Below are 23,216 nucleotides of genomic sequence, written 5' to 3' on the forward strand. Positions count from 1 at the left end.
AACGGTTAAAACAAATCTAGAAATAATTAGTCTATTTTGCTTCTTGTTTTTCCGCCTAGCACCATCTATGCCACCCTATGAACTGGAAACACCTTTGAATCAAACTGACAGTACTGTGACAATCCTGCTGAAACCTGCACAGAGCAGAGGAGCTCCTGTCAGGTATAAGGGGGGAAATCTTTACAAAATTAAAATTAAATGTATTAATTTCTTGAATGTGTTTTCTGGGGATTTTCTACACAGAAATCAGAGTCTAAATCCATGTCTGTATTAGTGCTAATTAAATTAAATAACTGAAGAAAATGAAAGTGCTTTGATGTTGAGTGTTCGGGTATTGTTTAAAAGATTTGATCGAGATGCAAGTGGCTTGTTCTTTGAAGATAAGGAACAAAGCCACAGTGCTGTTGTGTGGGTGGCTTCTTTTACTACTTTAAGGTAATTGCTTACTACAATGTTATGAGTTCAAGGACATAGCACATTTTTTATCCTGACCTGCTGTGTTTTTATATCTGCTCTTCCTGTTTACCTCAGAATTTACTTACAACTATTTAAGACTTTTACTAAGTTAAATAATACCAAAAAAATGGATTATAAAGTTAATAAAATTTAACATTTAACAGTTAGACCAGTTTGGCAGGAAGAGGAAAGAACACTGAAAAATCAATAGCTCAACCTGTTTAGATTTTTCTACTACTCATTTACATGGATATAACTTCCCATTTTGTAATGGTTTGTATTCTACAAGTAGGTATACGATTTTGTGTAAATCTTACAATGTTTAGATTAAAAGAATTTCATTCTTTACAGAAGGGAACAGAAGAATGACCTGATAGCTTTGAATGTAAACCATTGAGGAGCTCAGCATTCTAAATAAGTGTAATTAAAGACTACAGAAATAGATTTTTGCAAGATTAGGCTCTTTACTTTTGAATTATCAGATAGATTCTAAAACAGTAAATCCTATTGTTACTGAAAGAAAGCATTAACATCCATAATTAAGAACTGTCAAGGCACTTTGATGATGTAGTTTTTGATAATTTTTGTCAGTTTCAGAAGTATGGTTCTGATATATCCAGACATGAGTAAATTGAACTATTCCACTGCACATTATTATTTAATATAGTATTACAGCAAGGTATTTAATTAGATTTAATTAGATTATTTTCTGTTTTCTGTAATATAACATATCTATTTTTGAAGGCTGAATCCAAAAGAAGGAAGGTGCAACCTTATTTACTGTTTAGATCTTTTTTGAATGAGACTTTTTCTTTTGGGAACTGTGGCAGGGTGCTGCAGGAGAAGCTCTAATCAGGTCCTGTCACTCCAGCCCCAATCAGGGGAAATGGGTTGGGGCTGGACCACTAGCTAGGACTGGCCTGGAAACTGGCCACACCTGTCAGCCTTGTTAACAGGGGCTAAAAGCTTGGGAGAAAGTGAGTCCAAAGAAGGCGGCGGAGACCAGGAGGGGAGAGTAAGCTGAGAAGGAGCCAGGAGCCTACTACCCTGTTGCCACTGAGGCCTGTGCTAGGACAAATTTATACATAATCTGTAAATAGTTGAAGTCTGGTGGTGGGGACCGGACAGAGGAATAAAGAGCATGGATGTTGCACCAGCTTGAAGTGGTCCTGACTCACTGGGGAGTGGGGCTAGGAGGCCGAACCCAGCGGGGTGCCGTAAGCAGCCCCATTGCAGGAACATACGAAACAGTTGAGAAAAAACTGAAAGCAATAAAATCAGATTTTATCTGAACTGGCCTGTTTTACAGATTATACTAGAACTGGAATCACATATATTTTCCCTTTTTCTAGCTTTCCTGTTTCAAACCATTTTATTAAATAACTTTGGTTCATCTCATCTTATTTCTCAGTGTTGTAGTACGGTCCTGAATATAAACATCTGGATTAAAATGGCACAAAGTAGTTATGTTACCATATAAACACAGGCTTGTTAGACCATAGCTAAAGAACCAGTTCAATTGCTTTTATCTAGCCTACTGAATTAAATACGGTTTGACTCCTGGAAATTATCGATAGGTTGAAAATCTCACTCACAATACAAAGGCACTAGTTGGGAGATTTTAAAATGCCAAGTAAGGGGATAAGCGGTTAGGGAAATAGAAAGAGGGATTTAGAATAACATCAAACTACAGAGCTGACAGAATCAGATGAACACATGACAGCAAATTTACAAAGCTCTTTTGCAACAGCACCTAAAATAAAATAGGTGCAGATGCCAAACTACTAGTGTAAATAATGAGTGAAAGAGGAAATAAAAATTAAAGTTAGAATTTCTTTAATATTATTTAAAGTTTTATTGTGCATTACACACTCAGATATATTGTCACTGCATCGTTTACAGAACATGTTCTGGGAATGGATTTTATTTTTTTAATCTATATTCACTGGGTGTTGAAAATTCAGCTATACTTCATGTATGCACTTCACTAAGTAAGATGGTTGTCTATTGATTCTGTTATAACCACCCTGCTTCGTTAATTCGTTCTTGGAATTGCGCTAAACTTTTCAGTGTAAATTGTTGTTGTCATTTTATTGATCAACACATCAGCTGCGTCACATACAATTATTAAATTCCTGCAGTGGGTAGGGAAAGTACAGAATCTAGTATTCAAGTCAGTGATGCCAATACTTGAGGTAACTAAGAGCTTTGATTTCTTTTCCATGATTAAATATTTGTCTTTAGTGAAATATAAAAAACTTATTTTTTTACCTTGTTTAGAATCCCCTCACCCATAATCACAATATACAAAAGAAATGCTTATTGTTTGGCAGTTAAAGGAAACTTCAAAAAGTAGACTTTGTAGACATGTGCAAGAGCCTCTATTTGCCACAGTAAAGTTCATGTTAATCAAGGAGACCAAGCTGTACTTCAGTTTTAAAAGAATCACACAATATAATAATGTTAAAATATATTTTAACAGTTATAATACAGTAAAATAGTATAGTCGTCTGTGTTTTATGGCTGTTACTTTATTTCCAGGTGATTATTTTTTAGTTATATTTCTGTAAAGAAATAATACATTCAATAGTAATTAATATATTTACTTATTTATCTGTTGCTTTAGCTATATTGGTGTTTAGAATATTTGTGATTTACAAGATTTTTTGTCCTTTGAGTTTCTAAAGGCTTCTGGTTGAGTGGAAATTGTCTGAATATGTTTATCATATATATGTCTCTTTCTGCAAATTGTGTGTTGTGTTATGTTATGTGAAAGCAAGTACATTATAAAAAGATGTATAATATTTTAAAACCATACCCACAAGTATGTATGTTCTGTAAAGTATATGCTATTAAACATACATTCAAACTCTCTTCTACACAACAGTTTTACTTTCATCTTAGTATGTCCCAAACTGAGCTTGCTAAATGTATCCGGAATCCCAGAGACACAGAAATGCAGGATCAGATCCTCAGCAGGTGTTCATTGGTGTAGTTCTATTAAGTTGGATGGAGCAACACCACATGGTAAGGACCTGGCTCATAGTGAGAGGGAGAAAGTAATCCTCAAAGATCACATTTATGTATGTATTAACTATAAGAGGAGCTGGTAAAGACTCTTATATTGAGGTTACCCTCCACTTTCTGTTATAAACCATTCTTGTGACCTTTTTTGGAGAAGTCTAATACCTCCATCATTTTCAAAAATCTTTGAAATTTGGCAAGGAGAAATAGACCAGGCTAAAGATGTGCCTTTTCTTTGTCCTATAAAATTCCATTCAGGTTAGCTGAGTTATAAACTGTTAAATATCACTGTTTACCTTCTCTTGCTTGTGTTGTCACTAACCTGAACATGAACATTGTAGGTTTCAGAGTAACAGCCGTGTTAGTCTGTATTCGCAAAAAGAAAAGGAGTACTTGTGGCACCTTAGAGACTAACCAATTTATCTGAGCATGAGCTTTCGTGAGCTACAGCTCACTTCATCGGATGCATACTGTGGAAACTGCAGAAGACATTATATACACAGACACCATGAAACAATACCTTCTCCCACCCCACTCTCCTGCTGGTAATAGCTTATCTAAAGTGATCATCAAGTTGGGCCATTTCCAGCACAAATGCAGGTTTTCTCACCCTCCGTGCCCCCACACACAAACTCACTCTCCTGCTGGTAATAGCCCATCCAAAGTGACCACTCTCTTCACAATGTGTATGATAATCAAGGTTGGCCATTTCCTGCACAAATCACACCCCTCCAAAAACCACACACACAAACTCACTCTCCTGCTGGTAATAGCCTATCCAAAATGACCACTCTCCTTACAACGTGCATGAAAATCAAGGTGGGCCATTTCCAGCACAAATACAGGTTTTCTCACCCCCCCCCCTTTTTCCCAAAAAACACACACACACAAACTCACTCTCCTGCTGGTAATAGCTTATCCAAAGCGACCACTCTCCCTACAATGTGCATGATAAGCAAGGTGGGCCATTTCCAGCACAAATCCAGATTTTCTCACCCCCCCCACCCCCATACACACACAAACTCACTCTCCTGTTGGTAATAGCTCATCCAAAGTGACCACTCTCCCTACAATGTGCATGATAATCAAGGTGGGCCATTTCCAGCACAAATCCAGGTTTTCTCACCCCCCCCCCCAACACACACACAAACTCACTCTCCTGCTGGCAATAGCTCATCCAAACTGACCACTCTCCCCACAATGTGCATGACAATCAAGGTGGGCCATTTCCAGCACAAATCCAAGTTTAACCAGAACGTCGGGGGGGGAGAGGGGGGGAGGAAAAAACAAGGGGAAATAGGCTACCTTGCATAATGACTTAGCCACTCCCAGTCTCTATTTAAGCCTAAATTAATAGTATCCAATTTGCAAATGAATTCCAATTCAGCAGTTTCTCGCTGGAGTCTGGATTTGAAGTTTTTTTGTTGTAAGATAACGACCTTCATGTCTGTGATTGCGTGACCAGAGAGATTGAAGTGTTCTCCGACTGGTTTATGAATGTTATAATTCTTGACATCTGATTTGTGTCCATTTATTCTTTTACGTAGAGACAGTCCAGTTTGACCAATGTACATGGCAGAGGGGCATTGCTGGCACATGATGGCATATATCACATTGCTGGATGTGCAGGTGAATGAGCCTCTAATAGTGTGGCTGATGTTATTAGGCCCTGTGATGGTGTCCCCTGAATAGATATGTGGGCACAGTTGGCAACGGGCTTTGTTGCAAGGATAGGTTCCTGGGTTAGTGGTTCTGTTGTGTGGTATGTGGTTATTGGTGAGTATTTGCTTCAGGTTGGGGGGCTGTCTGTAGGCAAGGACTGGCCTGTCTCCCAAGATTTGTGAGAGTGTTGGGTCATCCTTCAGGATAGGTTGTAGATCCTTAATAATGCGTTGGAGGGGTTTTAGTTGGGGGCTGAAGGTGACGGCTAGTGGCGTTCTGTTATTTTCTTTGTTAGGCCTGTCCTGTAGTAGGTGACTTCTGGGAACTCTTCTGGCTCTATCAATCTGTTTCTTCACTTCCGCAGGTGGGTATTGTAGTTGTAAGAATGCTTGATAGAGATCTTGTAGGTGTTTGTCTCTGTCTGAGGGGTTGGAGCAAATGCGGTTGTATCGCAGAGCTTGGCTGTAGACGATGGATCGTGTGGTGTGGTCAGGGTGAAAGCTGGAGGCATGTAGGTAGGAATAGCGGTCAGTAGGTTTCCGGTATAGGGTGGTGTTGATGTGACCATCGCTTATTAGCACTGTAGTGTCCAGGAAGTGGATCTCTTGTGTGGACTGGATCAGGCTGAGGTTGATGGTGGGATGGAAATTGTTGAAATCATGGTGGAATTCCTCAAGGGCTTCTTTTCCATGAGTCCAGATGATGAAGATGTCATCAGTATAGCGCAAGTAGAGTAGGGGCGTTAGGGGACGAGAGCTGAGGAAGCGTTGTTCTAAATCAGCCATAAAAATGTTGGCATACTGTGGGGCCATGCGGGTACCCATAGCAGTGCCGCTGATCTGAAGGTATACATTGTCCCCAAATGTAAAATAGTTACGGGTAAGGACAAAGTCACAAAGTTCAGCCACCAGGTTAGCCGTGACATTATCGGGGATAGTGTTCTTGACGGCTTGTAGTCCATCTTTGTGTGGAATGTTGGTGTAGAGGGCTTCTACATCCATAGTGGCCAGGATGGTGTTATCAGGAAGATCACCGATGGATTGTAGTTTCCTCAGGAAGTCAGTGGTGTTTGTGTGTGTGGTTTTTGGAGGGGGGTAAGGGGGTGAGAGAACCTGGATTTGTGCAGGAAATGGCCCACCTTGATTATCAAACACATTGTGAAGAGAGTGGTCACTTTGGATGGGCTATTACCAGCAGGAGAGTGAGTTTGTGTGGGGTGGGGCGGAGGGTGAGAAAACCTGCATTTGTGCTGGAAATGGCCCAACTTGATGATCACTTTAGATAAGCTATTACCAGCAGGAGAGTGGGATGGGAGGAGGTATTGTTTCATGGTGTCTGTGTATATAATGTCTTCTGCAGTTTCCACAGTATTCATCCGATGAAGTGAGCTGTAGCTCACGAAAGCTCATGCTCAAATAAATTGGTTAGTCTCTAAGGTGCCACAAGTACTCCTTTTCTTTTTATGAACATTGTAAAGATTTGGGACCATGCCACCATGAAAGCATCAACACAAACTGCACTGGGAATACCTGGCAGCTGCCAGAGCAGCCGTTGTGGCAGACTTGAGGAAAGGAAAGACTAAGGGAGGAGAAAGCCAAGGCAAACCTGGCTCCTCCCCACCGTCTGACCACACCTTCTGGAGCCAGTATATGGCCCTAGCAAATCATCACCCTTCTGGAACACTACATGGGACATGAGCTTTCTCAACTCAAAAGGAAAAAAAAAACCAAAAGACCAAGGAATTACATACAAAAAGCCATGTTAAAATAAAGTTATTTAAGTTGCAAAGTCAAGCATTTCCAAGTTAGAAAATGGCAGAATTAAGGTTACTGGTACAACCTTTATTCAGCCCCCTTCTGCATGTGCATTATGATACAGTCTTCAGTTTTATGATCACATACTATTTTTTCCAAAGGGACCCTGCATTATTCAATGCACAGGCTGGATGCACAAGGGAACAGAGTGAGGTTTATGGGGAAGTGTAAAATTGTCATTTCCTGCTTTTTGAGCATTTGACTTTGAAGCCTTCCTAACGTTCTTTTAATGTGGCTTTTTTGTGTGTACTTTAAATTATATTTCAGTCTAAACAAAAGTTCACAACAAAGGCTATCCATTCAGAACTTTACTTGCCATTGAAAAATCCCAAAGGTGTGCCAAAACATAAATTGTCCAAAGCAGCAGTATAATTCTCCACATGTAAATTATCCACCACCCTACAAAAAGTCTTCTAATATAGGACCATTGTAGCACCTTTAAAAGAGGGGAAAGTGACATAAAATCTTAAGGCCAGATTCTGCCTGGCTCTTATGAGAAGTTTGCGGTGTGGAGGGAGCCCCTTTTTGCACCCCCTGCCAGCCCACTCAGAATTACAGCCTGTTCAGTGGCTCCTCCATATTTACTACCCGGAAGCACAATGTTCCCTGAAGGTGATAAAAAGGAGAATCCCCTACATACACACTGGCCAGCACAATAGGCTGGCCAAATGTATACAAGTAAATAACAACACACACAGGAGTTGGGCCGCAGCCACTCTGTACCTAAAAGGTATTCTGGCTCCTCATGGCAGAAAGCATCTTAGTTCTCCCTTTGGGGTGATGGAGCTCCTCTCTAGCCCCTGTATAGGGCTATGCCTAAAGGGCACCGTGGACCCCCTAAAGAGGGGGGGAAGAGAGAGATACCTAGGTCCAGCTTTACATGAAGTGGGTCAGAGAGCAGGATGCAGTTTCATGCATGATTTGTGTCTGCAGATACCACAAGTGAGAGCACAAACTCAGGGTCCAAGCACGTAAGCATTTAGACATTTGAATACTGAATCGCATAGTCAGAGGCCATGTTTGCAAACACAGTTGCCCAGTTTATATGCAAAAGTGTAGTAATAGTACATGCACAAGAAGGCATCCAAATGAATGCAGTTTTAACTCTGACCTATGGCCCTTTACAAGCTTATCTATGCTACCTTTACTGATTTATTTATTTATTTGTAATGTCCCACCATTCCCACTGCTGGCAGTGCTTGAGTGTTGGTGCAATGGTGATAAATCTCTTAAAAAATGCTAGTATAGACATAGCTGAAGAGGGAATGACGTAGATCCGGGGCGGGAGAGATATAGACACCTAAGGAAAATAATTGGTAGTCTCTATAAGATCTTTCTATTAAGATGGGAAGCACATTTCTGCCTTTTACAAAGCACACTGAAAAACATTTTAGATATCAGTTGACAGATAATGACCTGGTGACGTTCAAATACTACTACTAAATTACTAAAATTCTGAAAGACAGTATTTTAAAAATGCTATATGCTGAACATACGGTAAGACTCTGCAGTCTAACCAGCATCAAGTGAGTTTGATTTTCCTGTAGAAATGTCTGTTCTCTATTTGCCTATCGTAACCTTCCTTCTTGTTTATATTTTATTTAGAATGCATAATTTAGGCGTGTGTAAAGGTGTGTAGTTGAATGCTGGTCTGTGGGCTCAGCTCCTGCTACTTGCCATTGTCTGCAACCTGTATTTCCAAATCATAGTTTTACAACTTGTAAGTCAGCCAACAAGCTTGCTTGAGCAAGTTTGAGATCAAGAAATGATGGAACTTTATTGAAGCTCATCATTGTCACTTCTTTATGGCAAACAAGTATTCTTCTTTACAGCTGAAGGGTCAATCTCAGTTTAATTGAGGGAGCAGTGCAATAATTGCTTATGCTGTAAAAATGTTGTAATCCTTTTTTGTTATGCTATAGAACTTGCTTTGAATTTTTACTGTGACTGGAATTAGAATTTTTGGTCCAAGTTGCTTAGGTGCTTTTACAGAAGCTTGTGTGTTACGCTAGCTTGTTTTGAAATTGGCACAATGTTTTTACTGCAGCTAGTCCCAGGATCCCTTGGCAAATGAGACTTTGATTCCTTAACTCCTACAGGCAGTGCCAAGTGTCACTGACAACCCCACTGATAATGGTACCTGTTAATGTCATCTATTAACATGATTATTAAAACTTAATCCATAACAATTAAAATAAGAGAGATCTTAAGCAACTCCAGTGTTAGAACAGGATGGGTAAAGTACATCTTAAATCTAATCAGGTAACTTTTCTGTTTCATAGAAACCTATGAAAATTCAGAGGGAAGGGCAAGCCCAGGGTTGCGGGGTGGGGACTGCTCCACTTTCCCTACAGTAAATGACGCTCCTTTGATTTGTTGTCTCTTGAATGTTCCAAGGGAGTAAAAAGTGATAAAAACATGCTTTGTCCATTATAGCGAGCAGATCAGTCTCTGAATATATATACACACAGTAGTGCCAGTTTTACAGTCACTCTTCAGAATAGGACCATGCTTTAAGCACTGAGGCATTACAGCTCACATTTTTAACAGTGCGCATACATATCTGTGCCAGACTTCCATGCACACAAGTCCACTGTTCAAAAAACATAGTGGAAAGATGCTGTTGCACTGTGTTCCTGCATTTGTCGAAGTAAAGCCGGGCTTCGTTTTGTTTTTTACAATATTATCTGTAAGGATAAGGCTGTATAATTCAGGTGTTCCCTAAGTAGCTGATGAACAGGATTGCATGGGAATGTATCTTTCAACAATATTTATTTGTTTGTTTTTCCCCTTTTTGAGGAGATTTATCACACTAACTGTTTGTATCATCAAAATTATTGTTGTTGTTTTGTTTATTAATATTACCATGGCTCCATTCAGAATTAATGCCACGTTGAGCTTAGAACTGTCAGACATATAAGTGATATGATCCTTGTCTTGAGCAGCTTTCAGTCTGTTAGTGTTACTATATAACATACATGTGCCCTCTCCCCAGTTGACCAGTGGGATTTTGCACAGTGTGACTTATGTCCCACGGAAGCCATCTTTTCCATAAAAACAATGGTAGCCAAGAAAATTAACTTACTCTTTACCATGCAATTGTTGTTACCTTCTTCCACAATGATGGGAAGAAATAACCTGGGTCACTATTTAATTTTGTTACCCATAACTACTTTTCTTTGTTTTCAACAAATTTTCCTAGAGAGGTTAACTTTACCGTGGTTTGAATCTCTTTAGTTTTTCTCCTCTTGAGGGTCACATTCCAAAGTAAGGTGATGTCCCAAATGAACGGAATAGAACAGTTTCTAGTGAGCATTCATCTACTTCATAGAATCATTACTTGGCTCAACCGAGTCAGTTATATTTGGAAGTCATAGCAGGCTAGGTACTGAGGTGTTGCCCATCAAGGCCCATATGCATTGGCAGTATTGTGTAGAGATGTTCTTTTGTCTTGTTTGGCTCTTGCAGACTCAGTTAGTTTTCATGAACATTAACACTGACTGAGCATTTTAAAATGAAGAAAGAGAAAAGTTTGATTACAGTGATTGTGACTTAAAGCAAATGCATTGTACTGCATTATGTACTCTGAGATTATCTGACAAAATGTCTACTAATTCGTACATTCCAAATGTTAAGAGAATTTTAAAATACATTTGGTAGTAAAAGTAGATCAAGTGACTGAGGAAAACCGTGGCAACAGGTTCACACAGCCCATGGCCATTTTCACCATCAGGCCCAAAATCTTGTGTGATTTTCTTACTTTCAGGTTCTGTTACAAAACCCAAGCTCTAATAATTACTGAGCATTAGGCTGAATTTCCTATAGGTATTTGTCCTTCTACAACAGCACATTTGTCTTCTACAAATAATTATTAAATGTTTATTTTGTTTTTCATTAGTGATAGAGTGCAGTGTTTGTGAGTAGAGTGCTCACAGAGTTTGCTGGACTAATAACCTTGGCATCAGCCAGGCACAGCACAAGTCTTCCCTACTCATGGGCCTCAGATTATCAGTTCCAGTCCTGAATCTCTTGACTAGAAAATATCACCCTTGCGTAACTGTGCAAGTTTCTTCATTTTAAAATGCTCAGAAGCTATGCTCAAAAGGATATTAAAATATGACCACCAAACACCTATTTGCTTATGACTCTGACAGGTTTTTTCCCTCAGGAGAGCCCCATTTCTAAGTGAGAATAAGGTTGACGGGCAGTGCGCAGCATCAGTGTGAAAATCTTGGTCAGGCTTTTTGGTGTGCATATAGAGCTAGATTATGGCATTTAGCCGTGGACCCACACTGAGGGCAATGCAGATTCACATCACTACATTGCTCCGGGAAAGTTACAAAGGGATTGTGCCTCCTATGTTTAGGGGGAGGGCATACACTACTTCATCCCTTTGGAGGCTGCTATGAATAAACCAACCACACCGCCTTTTATTCAACTGCTAGGGGCTGTCTTCATAGATCCAAACATTCCAAGGCCAGAAGAGGCCATTGTGATCAACTAGTCTGATCTTCGGAATAAAACAGACCATAGAACTTCCCCAAAATAATTTCTTGAACGTACATTTTAAAAAAATGATCTAATCTTAATTTAAAAATGGTCAGTGATGGAGAATTTACTACGACTCAATGGTTAATTATTCTCATTATCTTGCAGAGGTCTTGTGGAAAGAATATGTCATCATGTAACTAAAATTAAAGACGATCATAATGCAAACATGTAAGGAGGCAGAATTAAGGTTGCAGGAGCAAATTAAATTCTGGCATTTCATCACTTTTAACCTAAATAACTTTATTTTATATAATTGTTTTGTCTGTAATTGTATTAAAGTAGCATCTTGAGCAGACATTCCAAGCAAACAAGTCAGTGTCCTCATCTGATCACAAGTAAAATTAGGAAGGAGAGGAGAAACTCTATATGGAGGGAGAAAAAATTAGCTATTAATGTGCTCCCAAAGAAACATTACCGTTGTATGCTGAATAATGTTTCATTTCACTGAACATTAATATGAAAAGCTTTCTTTTCACAGTACTATTCATTTAAGCAGGTGGAGGAATCAATGGCATTTCCACCAAGTGTCATGACAGTAAAACATTACTAGGTAAGAGCTAATCTGCAAAACCAGCTTACATTAAATGACGTAAAGAAACATTACAGCCACTTACTGGACTGTACTACTGATAACATCTACTATTTAGAAAGGAGCAATAGAAATGCTTCATCTTCACATAGATTGTAAGATCGATGTCTAAGGCACTATAGAAGTGTTGAATTTGGGAAGAGATTACTGTGGATGATGGGGTAAAGGGATTAACTACATTCTAATCTTTAGAGTTGAAACTGTTTTCAGGATTAGCATTACAGGGCAGTAGCAGCACAAGGCTAGAACCTCATCTGTATTTAACAGCTGTTTTGATCCTAAATTATGCAGAAGCTCTCATCTAGCTGGAAAGAGCTGTAAGGGGTCATGCTGGCAAAAACACCTCTACCCCTCGTGCGTTCCTGCCTGCAGAGAGAGAATACAAAGTCAGCATTAACTTACCACAGATGACATGCGAGTCTGGGGAAGAGGAGACAATGCCTCAAAAGATCAGCTGTTCCCCTGGACCTGCTTATCTCATTTCATGCTGCTGGCCAGTGCCCTGCAGACTCTCCACAGAGGAACACCGTTAGACTCAAAGGAAAGGGGAATGATGCCACAGAGATGGCAATCTCCTATTCCAGTTTCCTGAGCTGGAATCCACTGGCTCCCCATACTCTCCACTTGTGGAAACAGAAACTATGATATGGCCCTAAATTGAATAGAGGGGAAGCTGTGGATATGTGTACACTGCAGTTAAACACCGGTGGGCTGGCCCATGTCACCTGACTTGGGCTTGTGGGGCTCAGGCTGTGGGGCTATAAAACTGTAGTGTAGATATCTGGGATTGGGCTGGAGCAAACATGTCCCTATTTCTATGCTACAGCACAGCGAATTACAAAACAGCCCTTGAAGGAGGGGGAGGTTTGTGAAAAGCATTCCTTCTCTACGCATGGCCTGCTAATTCTGATGCATCCAGTTATTTAATTCTTCAGCCTAATTTGAGAATAACTCTCCAGCACAAATGTGGAATGGCAAATAGGCTCAGTGCTCCAGTGTTAACATTACATTTGCAAATCTATTAGCTAGGCTCCTGCTCTTGAAATTATTTCTCCATTTCTTTATGGTACACAAGGAGTTTGATCCATCTGCATGGGCATTATTTTGCATTTACATGTATGTCTTAATAACTGCCTTCTGCTTAAACAAGATATGTCCAATTTCCCATATATATGAGTTTGGATGTTGTAGCATTTGCAAAGCTTCTATATCTCATGTGCCTTTCCCAAAGCACAGTTGTATCACTGCAATAGTTTTAGTTGTTGAAAAGCACAGAAGTAAAGCAGCAGTTACAAAAGTCTGTTTCTTAGAGGTGGCACATTCTGAGTATAATGGGGTACATCAGATATTAATACTTGTACTATAGTAACTTTCATCAAAAGATCTGAAAACATGTTGTTTGAGAAACAGTACCATCAGTTCATCTAGGCGAGTGGTATCCCATCTCTTACAGTGTCTACTACCAGAAAGGTGGGGAAACAAAAAATACCTGTAATGCAACCAGTCACTTGTGCATGATCTGTGACTGAAGATACTTCCTGTTTCCTTAAGACCATCACTTTATTTCTTAAACCACAATTTGCACAGCCACAGATTTTGTTTGCATTCTTCAAACGATCCAACCCCTTCCCAAATCCAGCCACAATATGTAATTATCTGACCTCCAGATTTCAGGGTGAATTCCTTAAATTGATTACAGTGTAAAGTGGTATTTCCTAGAGATGTGTACAGATCTCAAAATTAATTATTCTGGAGGTTTGGATTTGTGACCAGGCACATTCATCCTATTTAGATTAATGAAAAAAGAGAGCCTCCCTGTTGATTGCGGGAACTTATCCTCTGTTCTCTTAGTAGACCCTGAACACTTTTTCTCTTCCTACAGTTGGAGGGGAGGAAAAGTGAGTCCTTGTTTAGTCCCTTCTATCCCCCACATTGTGGAGGTAGGGGGACAGCATTGAGGAAAGAAGACCTGATGGGCTCCGTCTCCATCTTCATTTTCCCTAGCTTCTGTGGTTGGAAGGAGGTGGGAAGAGGCTGATCACTTGAATGCCACTGACTTTTTTGTTAGAACAGGAAATGCACTGGCTGCACTATTCAGGCTGAGCTAATGGAATTCCATCTAGTCTATTCAGCAATGGATCTCATGGTCTGAAGTTGTCCCTGGGCCTCCTTCGGCATGAAAGGTAGTCAAACTGACTGCCCCACCTTGTGAATGTTGGCAAACATTTGAGAGTTCAGAACAGCACCACTGTTTCATAAATTTGTGACAGTTTGGTTTTTTTTTTCCTTTTGCTTCTTCTGAATGATCTGCCCTTTAATATAACTTAGCATTCATGTTCTCCTTTCATGAGACAGAATAAAAAGGAAGGACCAATCAGCTTCCACTAGGCTTTCAGTGATTTGAATACTTCACCCAAGTCCCTCTACCTCAGTTGCTTTCTAGGTTAATAATCCTAGCTGTTGCTTTCTTTGTTTCTTTTGGTTAACCAGTTTTTAATCTATAATGAGACTTTGTCCCTGTCAAGGTTCCTTCCCCACTCTGAACTCTAGGGTACAGATATGGGGACCTGCATGAAAACCTCCTAAGCTTACTTTTACCAGCTTAGGTTAAAACTTCCCCCAGGTACAAACTATTTTACCTTTTGCCCTTGTACTTTATCGCTGCCACCACCAAACATCTAACCGGTATATTACTGGGAAAGAGTCCATTTGGAAACGTCTTTCCCCCCAAAATCCTCGCAACCCTTACACCCCCTTTCCTGGGGAAGGCTTGATAAAAAAATCCTCACCAATTTGCATAGGTGAATACAGACCCAAACCCTTGGATCTTAAGAACAATGAAAAAACATTTAGTTCTTGAAAAGAAACATTTTAATAGAAGAAAAAGTAAAAAGAATCACCTCTGTAAAATCAGGATGGTAAATACCTTACAGGGTAATTAGATTCAAAACATAGAGAATCCCTCTAGGCAAAACCTTAAGTTACAAAAAGACACAAAAACAGGAATCTACATTCCATTCAGCACAGCTTATTTTCTCAGCCATTTAAAGGAATCAGAATCTAATGCATATCTAACTAGATTACTTACTAAGTTCTAAGACTCCATTCCTGTTCTGTCCCCGGCAAAAGCATCACACAGACAGAGAGAGAGAGGGTTTGTTTCTCCCTCCCCCCAGCTTTTGAAAGTATCTTGTCTCCTCATTGGTCATTTTGGTCAGGTGCCGGCGAGCTTATCCTAGCTTCTTAACCCTTTACAGGTGAAAGGGTTTTTCCTCTGGCCAGGAGGGATTTTAAAGGTGTTTACCCTTCCCTTTATATTTATGACAGTCCCTTATTCCATAGTTGTTGGTTGTTTTGTGAATTGGTCTTGGCAACCTGAAAACTTGTGAGTTAAACAGTGATAAAGTTGTTTGATCAGTTGTTGGCTGATAAAGCACTTTGCTTGCTGTAAGGATGGTGCATTTTTCTACTTGTATTTATAGACTTGCCTTTTTTCTTCTCCTTTAAAAGGGAAATTAAACAAAGAGCATAAAGCTGATGAAAAAGCTTTGGATTGCTCTTTGGATTGTTGTAAGTGTCACAAATGTAAATTTATGGCAAACATATTTTTTGGCTTGTTTCCAAAAATTACTGCCACAGTTTCAGCAAATCTCATTGAAATTGAAAGCATTGCTAAAACCCTGAAGTGTCAAGTATTCATTTTTCTGAAAAGAAAAATCATACCTTTACCACACAGTGACACATTTCAGCGTGCAATAGTAGGTAAGATCACACGGCTTTCATGATTAAGGCCCTACCAAATTCGTGGCCATGAAAAACGCGCCACGGACTGTGAAATCTGGTCTCTTGCATGCTTTTACCCTATATTATACAGATTTCACAGGGGAGACCGGCGTTTCTCAAATTGGGGGTCCTGACCCAAAAGGGAGTTGCAAGATTATTTTAGGGGGGGTCATGGTATTGCCACCCTTATTCCTTCACTGCCTTCAGTGCTGGGAGGCCAGAGAGTGGCGGCTGTTGGCCAGGTGCCCAGTTCTGAAGACAGTGCCCCACCAACAGCAGCGCAGAAGAAAGGATGGCAATGCTATATCATGCCACCCGTAATTCTGCGCTTTTGCCTTCAATGCTGGAGGGCCCGAGAGTGGTGGCTGATGACTGAGGGCCCCTTTCTGCAGGCAGCAGCAGCGCAGAAGTAAGGGTGGCAATACCATACCATGGCATCCTTACTTCTGCACTGCTGCTGGCAGCGGCTCTGCCTTCAAAGCTGAGCTCCCAACCAGAAGCCGCCGCTCTCCAACTGCCCAGCTCTGAAGGCAGCGCCGCCGCCTGCAACAACGCAGAAGTAAGGGTAGCAGTACCACAACCCCTCCCCCCACAATAGCCTTGTGACCCCCTTACGACTCCTGTCTGGGTAAGGACCCCTACGATTACAACACCGTGAAATTTCAAATTTAAATATCTGAAATCATGAAATTTTCTATTTTTGAAATCCTGTGACCGTGAAATTGAACAAAATGGACCATGAATTTGGTAAGGCCCTACTCAAAATTCACTACTGTGCATAGGATTTAGATGTTATATTGTTTGAACCTATTTGGGTAACTTCTGCCCATAGTTACCCCAGTTTATAATCTAGCCACATTCTGTTAAGGCCCTTATAATGCTAGTGGATTCTGTATCCACACAGAAATCTCACTGACATCAATGATTCTCTCTACAGACCGAAGAGTCCTTCTGCATAGATCAGATTGCATCATGGGGTCCCAAGTTAGAGGGTATATTAACATATATTGTATTTTTGGATTGGAAAATTAGAGACATTCATTTTCCATTGTGGACTGTGGTGGAGGTGGGAGATTAATATACTGCTACATCTGTTTGAAAACTCACTTTGAAGGTCCAAATTTTTCAGGCTATCTTTAATTATTATTCCAGGTGTTAGGGGACAGCATGGAAGAAGGCACAGAAATAAGACTGGGAGGAGGAAACAAAGGGAATAACAAAGTAGGTTTTGTTATCAGAAGGGGGAGGTAAGGATCATAAGATACGAGAGCAGATCAGAAGTCAGGATAAACTGAAAGCTCTATAAACCTCTGAACTTGGTTGGTTCTTCAGACCTGACTGAGAACCTTTTGTGGCTCATCCATCAGTAATAATAAGGGGCCTGATCCTGTGAAGTGTGAATTTATGAACACCCTGAACTTTGATTGAAGTAGCTCTGAGTTCAAAGAACAAAGCACCTCAAAGTAGTTTTTCAATATCTTGTGGAAACCTGATAATTTCTCCATTTATATTTAGAGCAATAATGCATATCACTTGCATGTGCTGTACAAATATAGGCTAATTTTCACAAAACACTTGTAAATTACAGTCCTGGGCTCTTAAAATTTCTCTTCTATGGGGATTTGCTGTCTTGTAGGATGAATTTTATTGTATGACATGGAGTTTTTGTAGAATACTTAGAATTGAAGGGCTCCAAGGTCGAATGTAGGTGGGTGAGTTTATTCATGCTATATAGATAGGAGAAAACTGAAGCAAAGGGGCTTGCCCAAGGCAGCAAAGCAAATCAGTGGCAGAGCTGGGATGAGAATTGAGTAGTAGTTCCTTACTTCCAGAATCAGTCCAGCAAACCCTGTTGTATACATTATTTGTAAGGGTGAATGAAATAGAAAAACTCTCATTAAAATAAAAAAAATCTAAAATTTTCCACTATCGATATTTTGCAAAGTAATCAGGCTTTTTAAGAAGGTAAAACCACATTTGCTTCAGTTCTGCAGTGAGCATCAGCCTGAGCTGACAGGATTAATGAAGTTTTATTTTGGGCTCATTTTATTTGTTTTATTTCATTTACTGTGACCATTTTGGATAGAGTGTACAATGTTTGATGTTTAATTATAATTGGTATGTCCTTGTGTTTGTTACATAATTTAAATTATTGAATTATGATGTCTTGAAGAAAAAAATTTAAATGCACAGATAAAGAAATCTTTAAATTAGTTAAGAAAATATCATCAGAAAAGATCTTTCGTCCAGGGATAATTTACTTGAAATTCTATGCCTGATGTGAAGATTAATAGTAGATTGCCTTTTAGGGAGCTCTCAACCTGATTCTAATGTCCCAAGTTGTTCTTTTATTATCCAAAACCTCCATAACGAAAGGATTTTTTTCACCCTGCCCTTTGTTCATAATATGGGACTGTAATTGAGTTCATATTTCTCACCCAACCTTTCAGCTGTAATTAATATTTTATTATATCAGATTTTATCACTAAATAGCCTAGCAGCAGAGTACTGAGTGTCACATGCTCACAAAAAAGGCAGGAGTGACTTATTGATGCCAGGCAAGTTCCTTATAATGAGTTATGGTTGAGAGAATACAAAATACATTCACAGTACCCAGCTAATATTCCCAAGCAATGTATGACTTATCTTATTTTGATCAAACCAGGACAAAGAAAAATTAAAGTTAGGAAAATGGAATATTCAGCCCAGTGGATCTATTTAGGATATCAAATATGTGGAGCACCTAACAAAATTGTCTGTGCAAGACCAGGTATCTGTTTTCATTATTACATTTTATGAACAGGACTAGTTTAGGTCATATACTTTTTGTACACTAAGTTATTTGAGGTTTTCTAAGCTGTGTTAACTACCTCTACAGTGTGAGAAATTTAAAAATCTGAACGTTGAGTGTTTAAGCTGGTGTAAACCAGAATGAAGGGGAAGGTGTTTTTAATAAGGATTTGAAATTGTAAACTGTTTTTTATTTATGAATAGTAGTAAACAGGACTGGGGAAAATTGAATCATTTTTGTTGCCTGAAATTTAACAACTTTGGTGATCAATGGTTTTCATCATAAAACCAACCACATACTTTGGGCATAATTGACATTCCCAGCTCAGGGGAGAGTCTGCTGAGGCACTAATATCTGTATCTCTGCTATGAATATGTGATTGCTGAAAAAAATCAAATTAAAGATAGAGGTCTCTGGCAGAACAGATCAGAAGAAGCTCTGTGCTTGAGAATAGACTCTTAATTCTTTGACATCAGCACAAGTATCCACTCCAAAATGTATAACTGCAATAAAACTTTCTTCTCTTTTTATATTTGTACACCAGCTGGCTAGCCCACAGAATAACGGTGTAAGGCGTAAACTTTCCTTTAGGCAGAGCTGTGTAAGGGCAGCTTGTAACTGTGCCTCCACAGCAATTCCTTCCATGCTTCTGCCTTGTTTCCAGGAGAAGTCATCTGCTATAGCCCCTGAATGTTGGATGGATGGTCTAGTGGATAGGGAACTGGACTGGGATGCAGGAGACCTGGGTTTTCTTTCTGGCTCAGCTACAGACTTCCTTTGTACCCTTGGGCAAGTCATTTAATCTACCTGGTATCTCAGTTTCCATCCACAAAATACTTCACTGTCTCACATGGATATGTGAGGATAAAAATAATGATCAAGAGGAACTCAGATATAGGGATGAGCGCCATATCATTTAGCTTAATAGATAGATTACCAGGTGCAGATTACTTCCACTTCTCCCTCATTCCCTAACATGCCAGCCAACAAAGCTCTGCTTTGGAGAGTATTGGCTCCATGAACATTCTTTTCTACCCCTTCCTGGTCCCCACACACCTGAAGCTGTGATGGGGGAGGTTGCACAAGGGAGTGGGAGCAATCTTACATCCTGCACAACCATGTACATTTCGGAAAGCCCTAAATAGCTAAAGCCTACTCTGTTCTACTTAGGGTTCAATCCTGCACTCATTAAAATTAGTGGGACTGCTCATGTGCTTAAAATTAACTGCTTACGTGCTTTGCTGGACCGAGGGTAAAGCGCTCATCACATTGTGGGATTGAGTTCTTAGCTTGTATGTAGTCTGAGTAAAGACTTTAGAGAGGTAAAACTAAACAAACAACCCTCACTGACTTGCCTACTTAACCTGTGTGCAATTGCATACCAAAGATAATAGTACATAAACTTTCATCATTGCCTTAAAATAGACAATTACCTTTGATTTTTAGAACAAGTAATTCTATTGGAAGGTAGTAATGCCACATTATGTTTCACTTTGTGAGTAATCACCTGTCTCTCTAGATCAGCATCTGGTAAGAGTTCTAATGTTCTCATACCAAAAATTCCATTCTGCCCTTGTCTGTTTGTAGAGATTACAATGCCTTCTGTGCCAAACCATATTTGAAAGACTAAGGTGCCTGATAAACATAAACAACTTTAATGTCTCCCTTAAGAGGAAAAAGTGTGTGGGTTTTTTCAGACACATAGCACAAATCCAAAAATAGACTGGTGTTATGTGTGTTAAAAGGGAGATAGACCTCAGGGAACTATTTGTGGACTAGCAGATGTGAGGAGCCCTATGAATATATTTATTGAGCAGCCCAGAAAGTATTAAATAAGTTATCTTGGGTACTATTGTGGGAGTAGTTCTTGGGTAAACTTCCCAAGAAAATCTTTTGAAAAATATATGCCATGGTGCAGTTGTAACCCACACACTTCCTGAGTGTGGTGTTCTGTCCCATCTAGTGGCACCGAGACCACTTAAAGAGTGATTAATGAGTTTACTCTACAGCCTTAGCTAAGAGCTTTCTAGCTTTTAGCTCATGCAGTAGAGGCTCATGCACTAAGCTCCAGAGGCCCCAAGTTCAATCCTGCCCGCCAATGGGATCTGTCGGCATTACAGGGCAACAGAAAATCTATCCCAAAAAGTACACATTTCCCTGATACTGGGATATTGAGGTACAAGGAACAAAACCTGTAGGATTCATTAGCAAGTGTGAAAAGCGCAAGCCATGTCGAGGACATCTGAGTGGCTCAAAAGTGATTAAGGGGACTTGAATCCTTGTGACCTGCGTTCTTTGACACCATCCTCTTCCTTCAGTTGAAGAAAGAATGAATGAATGAGAGAGCTTACCTTTACCATAACAAAGCAAGAGTATGTGTGCTCAGAAGGTGGGAACACTATATCATAAAGATATACTATTTGTATGTCCTTCTTATGAATATATAATTGTGGGGAGAAAATGTGTGGTTCCCTTCAAGCATACCAAATTATCACTACGGTCTCCTCCCTCAAATCTCCCCCCTTTGTCTCAATATGCATTCAGAATAATCCAGTTATTAATGGCTTGAGGGGCAGACGAGGTTAGCTTGCACTTACTTTATATTTTTATAACTAAAAGAAAACAATTCCAAGTGTGTAAATGTGTATAGTAATTGCAGGGATTCATTTGCATCCCTCTCACCCTATCCTCCCTTACTCATTTCACTTCTTCAAGTGTAAGTTGTCTTCTGTTGTGTTTGTACAGTACGTAACAAAAGGGTCCCCCATTCCGACTGGGCACTACCATAATATTACATCTTTGGAACTAATTAGTATTTGAGATTTAGTTTTCTCATATAGAAAAATTGTGTGCGCCCATCAAGATTTTTCTTCATCAGGGTCAATGTTTTTTAAGATGACCAGTTCTGAGATCCTGGCAGACCAGTGGGTCTCTTGTGTCAAATGCAGAAGATCTTGGCTGTGCTTCAGGGGAAATTGTCTGTGCTTTGTGGGGAGTGGTGCCCATTGCTCAGGGGCTTAGGCCCTTTGACTATGCAGAGGGATTTGGTATGGGAGCCCAGGCCCTCCCACTCCCCTGGGCTCTGGCCCAAAGCCGCCCTGTGAGGATGATAAAAGGGCCTGACACCCAGGAGCACCTTAAGGCTGCCCTGCCTGGGCCACTTCCTACCATCTGACTGTTGTCCAGTGTTTGCAGTATGTAACAGGAAAGTGTGAAGGGGATCAGCTTACCACATGGCACCTCTTCACAGCCGGGAATGGCATGATAACTCTTTCCCTCTTGGGGTGGCAGCTGCTTCCTCTTGGGTCTTGGCCCTCTGGCCAGATCATTTCCAAGTCTCTCCCTTTCAGAGATAGTCCTTAAAGAAAACACAAAGAATCCACACAAATAAACTGGGTTAGTATGTGAGAGGACATAGCCTAAGTCTGTGCCTCCCTCTCAAGGTCTATCATGAGCAGCTCCTCCCTTCCCTTAGAGAGGGACTTTCAGGCAGTTGGTGATGAGAGAGATCCTCTCTTTCCTCAGGAGCGGCAAGGTAAAGGTCCTTTCTCTTCCCTGGCCTGCTCATAAGTGAGCTGTTCTGCTCCCTTTTAACTCCTCCTTCACAATGTGTGCATCTCTTGCAAGCGTGGCGGGGCAGGGCAGGGCTGGCTGAGCTCAGAGCAGCTCCTCAGCCCCTTGTTAGCCCAGTGTGGGGTTTGTACACCCCATTACATCCCCTAAGTGATTTAGCAACATATTACTAAAGAATTCTCATATTTGTGCTTTATTGGGTTGGCAAGGGAGGCAACTATGGTTCAAGGGACCTCAGGAAAAATTAGGCCAGTGTAGTGTCGTACTGTATGTTTTGAGAATGCTTGTAAACTGACCTCTGCCACTAACCTGTTAAACAGGTTCCACTCTACTTTCTAACTAATCAGTGATTAAAAGCCTAATTCATTAAAAGGATCATTTTTCCTCCTAGGGTTGATTTGCCCACAAACAAATTCACGTTTTGCAAGCTACAGCAACCTGAGTGATAAATTATGATACCGTAGCCTAAAAGCAGGAGTTTGATAGAAATCCTGCATTTTGCAAAGGTTCTATTATAATTAGGTATGTTATTGTTAAAGAGTTCTAGACTACGGAGTCCCTGATCTCTGTCAGTGGATCAGCGTGCTTAGTTTCCCCAGAACTATGGATGCATCTGTCAGGAATTATAGGAAAGAATTAAACTATAGTATGGACAACGTGTCATTAGGATCAAGAAATACTAGTCAAGCCTGTCTTACGTTAGTTCTTCTTGGAATCTTGGGGGGGAAATTCAGAGTTTGGGGTTTGTAAGGCCTGGCAAACACATTCAATGCCAATCTGGCATAGCTGACTCTATGTGAAGAATATCTGTAGATTCAGAAATGCTTTATCCAATTGACTTTTGCCCGCAGGAAATTCGTTAGTGACCATATTCTCTGTCCCTGTCTTTGTAATGTATTGAATTATTAGTTTCCTGGTTAAGCAAAGCATCCAAATTTCTCTGACCTACATGCTTTTGTCTGAGATCTCTGTA

General features: G+C 40.2%; 1 protein-coding gene across 17 annotated transcripts in view; it reads left to right on the top strand.

Annotated features, from left to right (window-relative positions):
• Nucleotides 1–23,216, top strand: part of PTPRM (protein tyrosine phosphatase receptor type M) — a 699,958-nt gene that overhangs the window by 416,600 nt on the left and 260,142 nt on the right. For all 17 annotated transcript variants that reach the window (XM_043539842.1, XM_043539843.1, XM_043539845.1 and 14 more), the window contains exon 11: nt 60–162. In XM_043539842.1, coding sequence (XP_043395777.1) covers nt 60–162 — 103 coding nt within the window. The remainder of the gene's footprint in view (nt 1–59; nt 163–23,216) is intronic.

This window comes from Chelonia mydas, chromosome 2 (genome assembly GCF_015237465.2).
Source record: "Chelonia mydas isolate rCheMyd1 chromosome 2, rCheMyd1.pri.v2, whole genome shotgun sequence".
Taxonomy (NCBI): Eukaryota; Metazoa; Chordata; order Testudines; family Cheloniidae; genus Chelonia; species Chelonia mydas.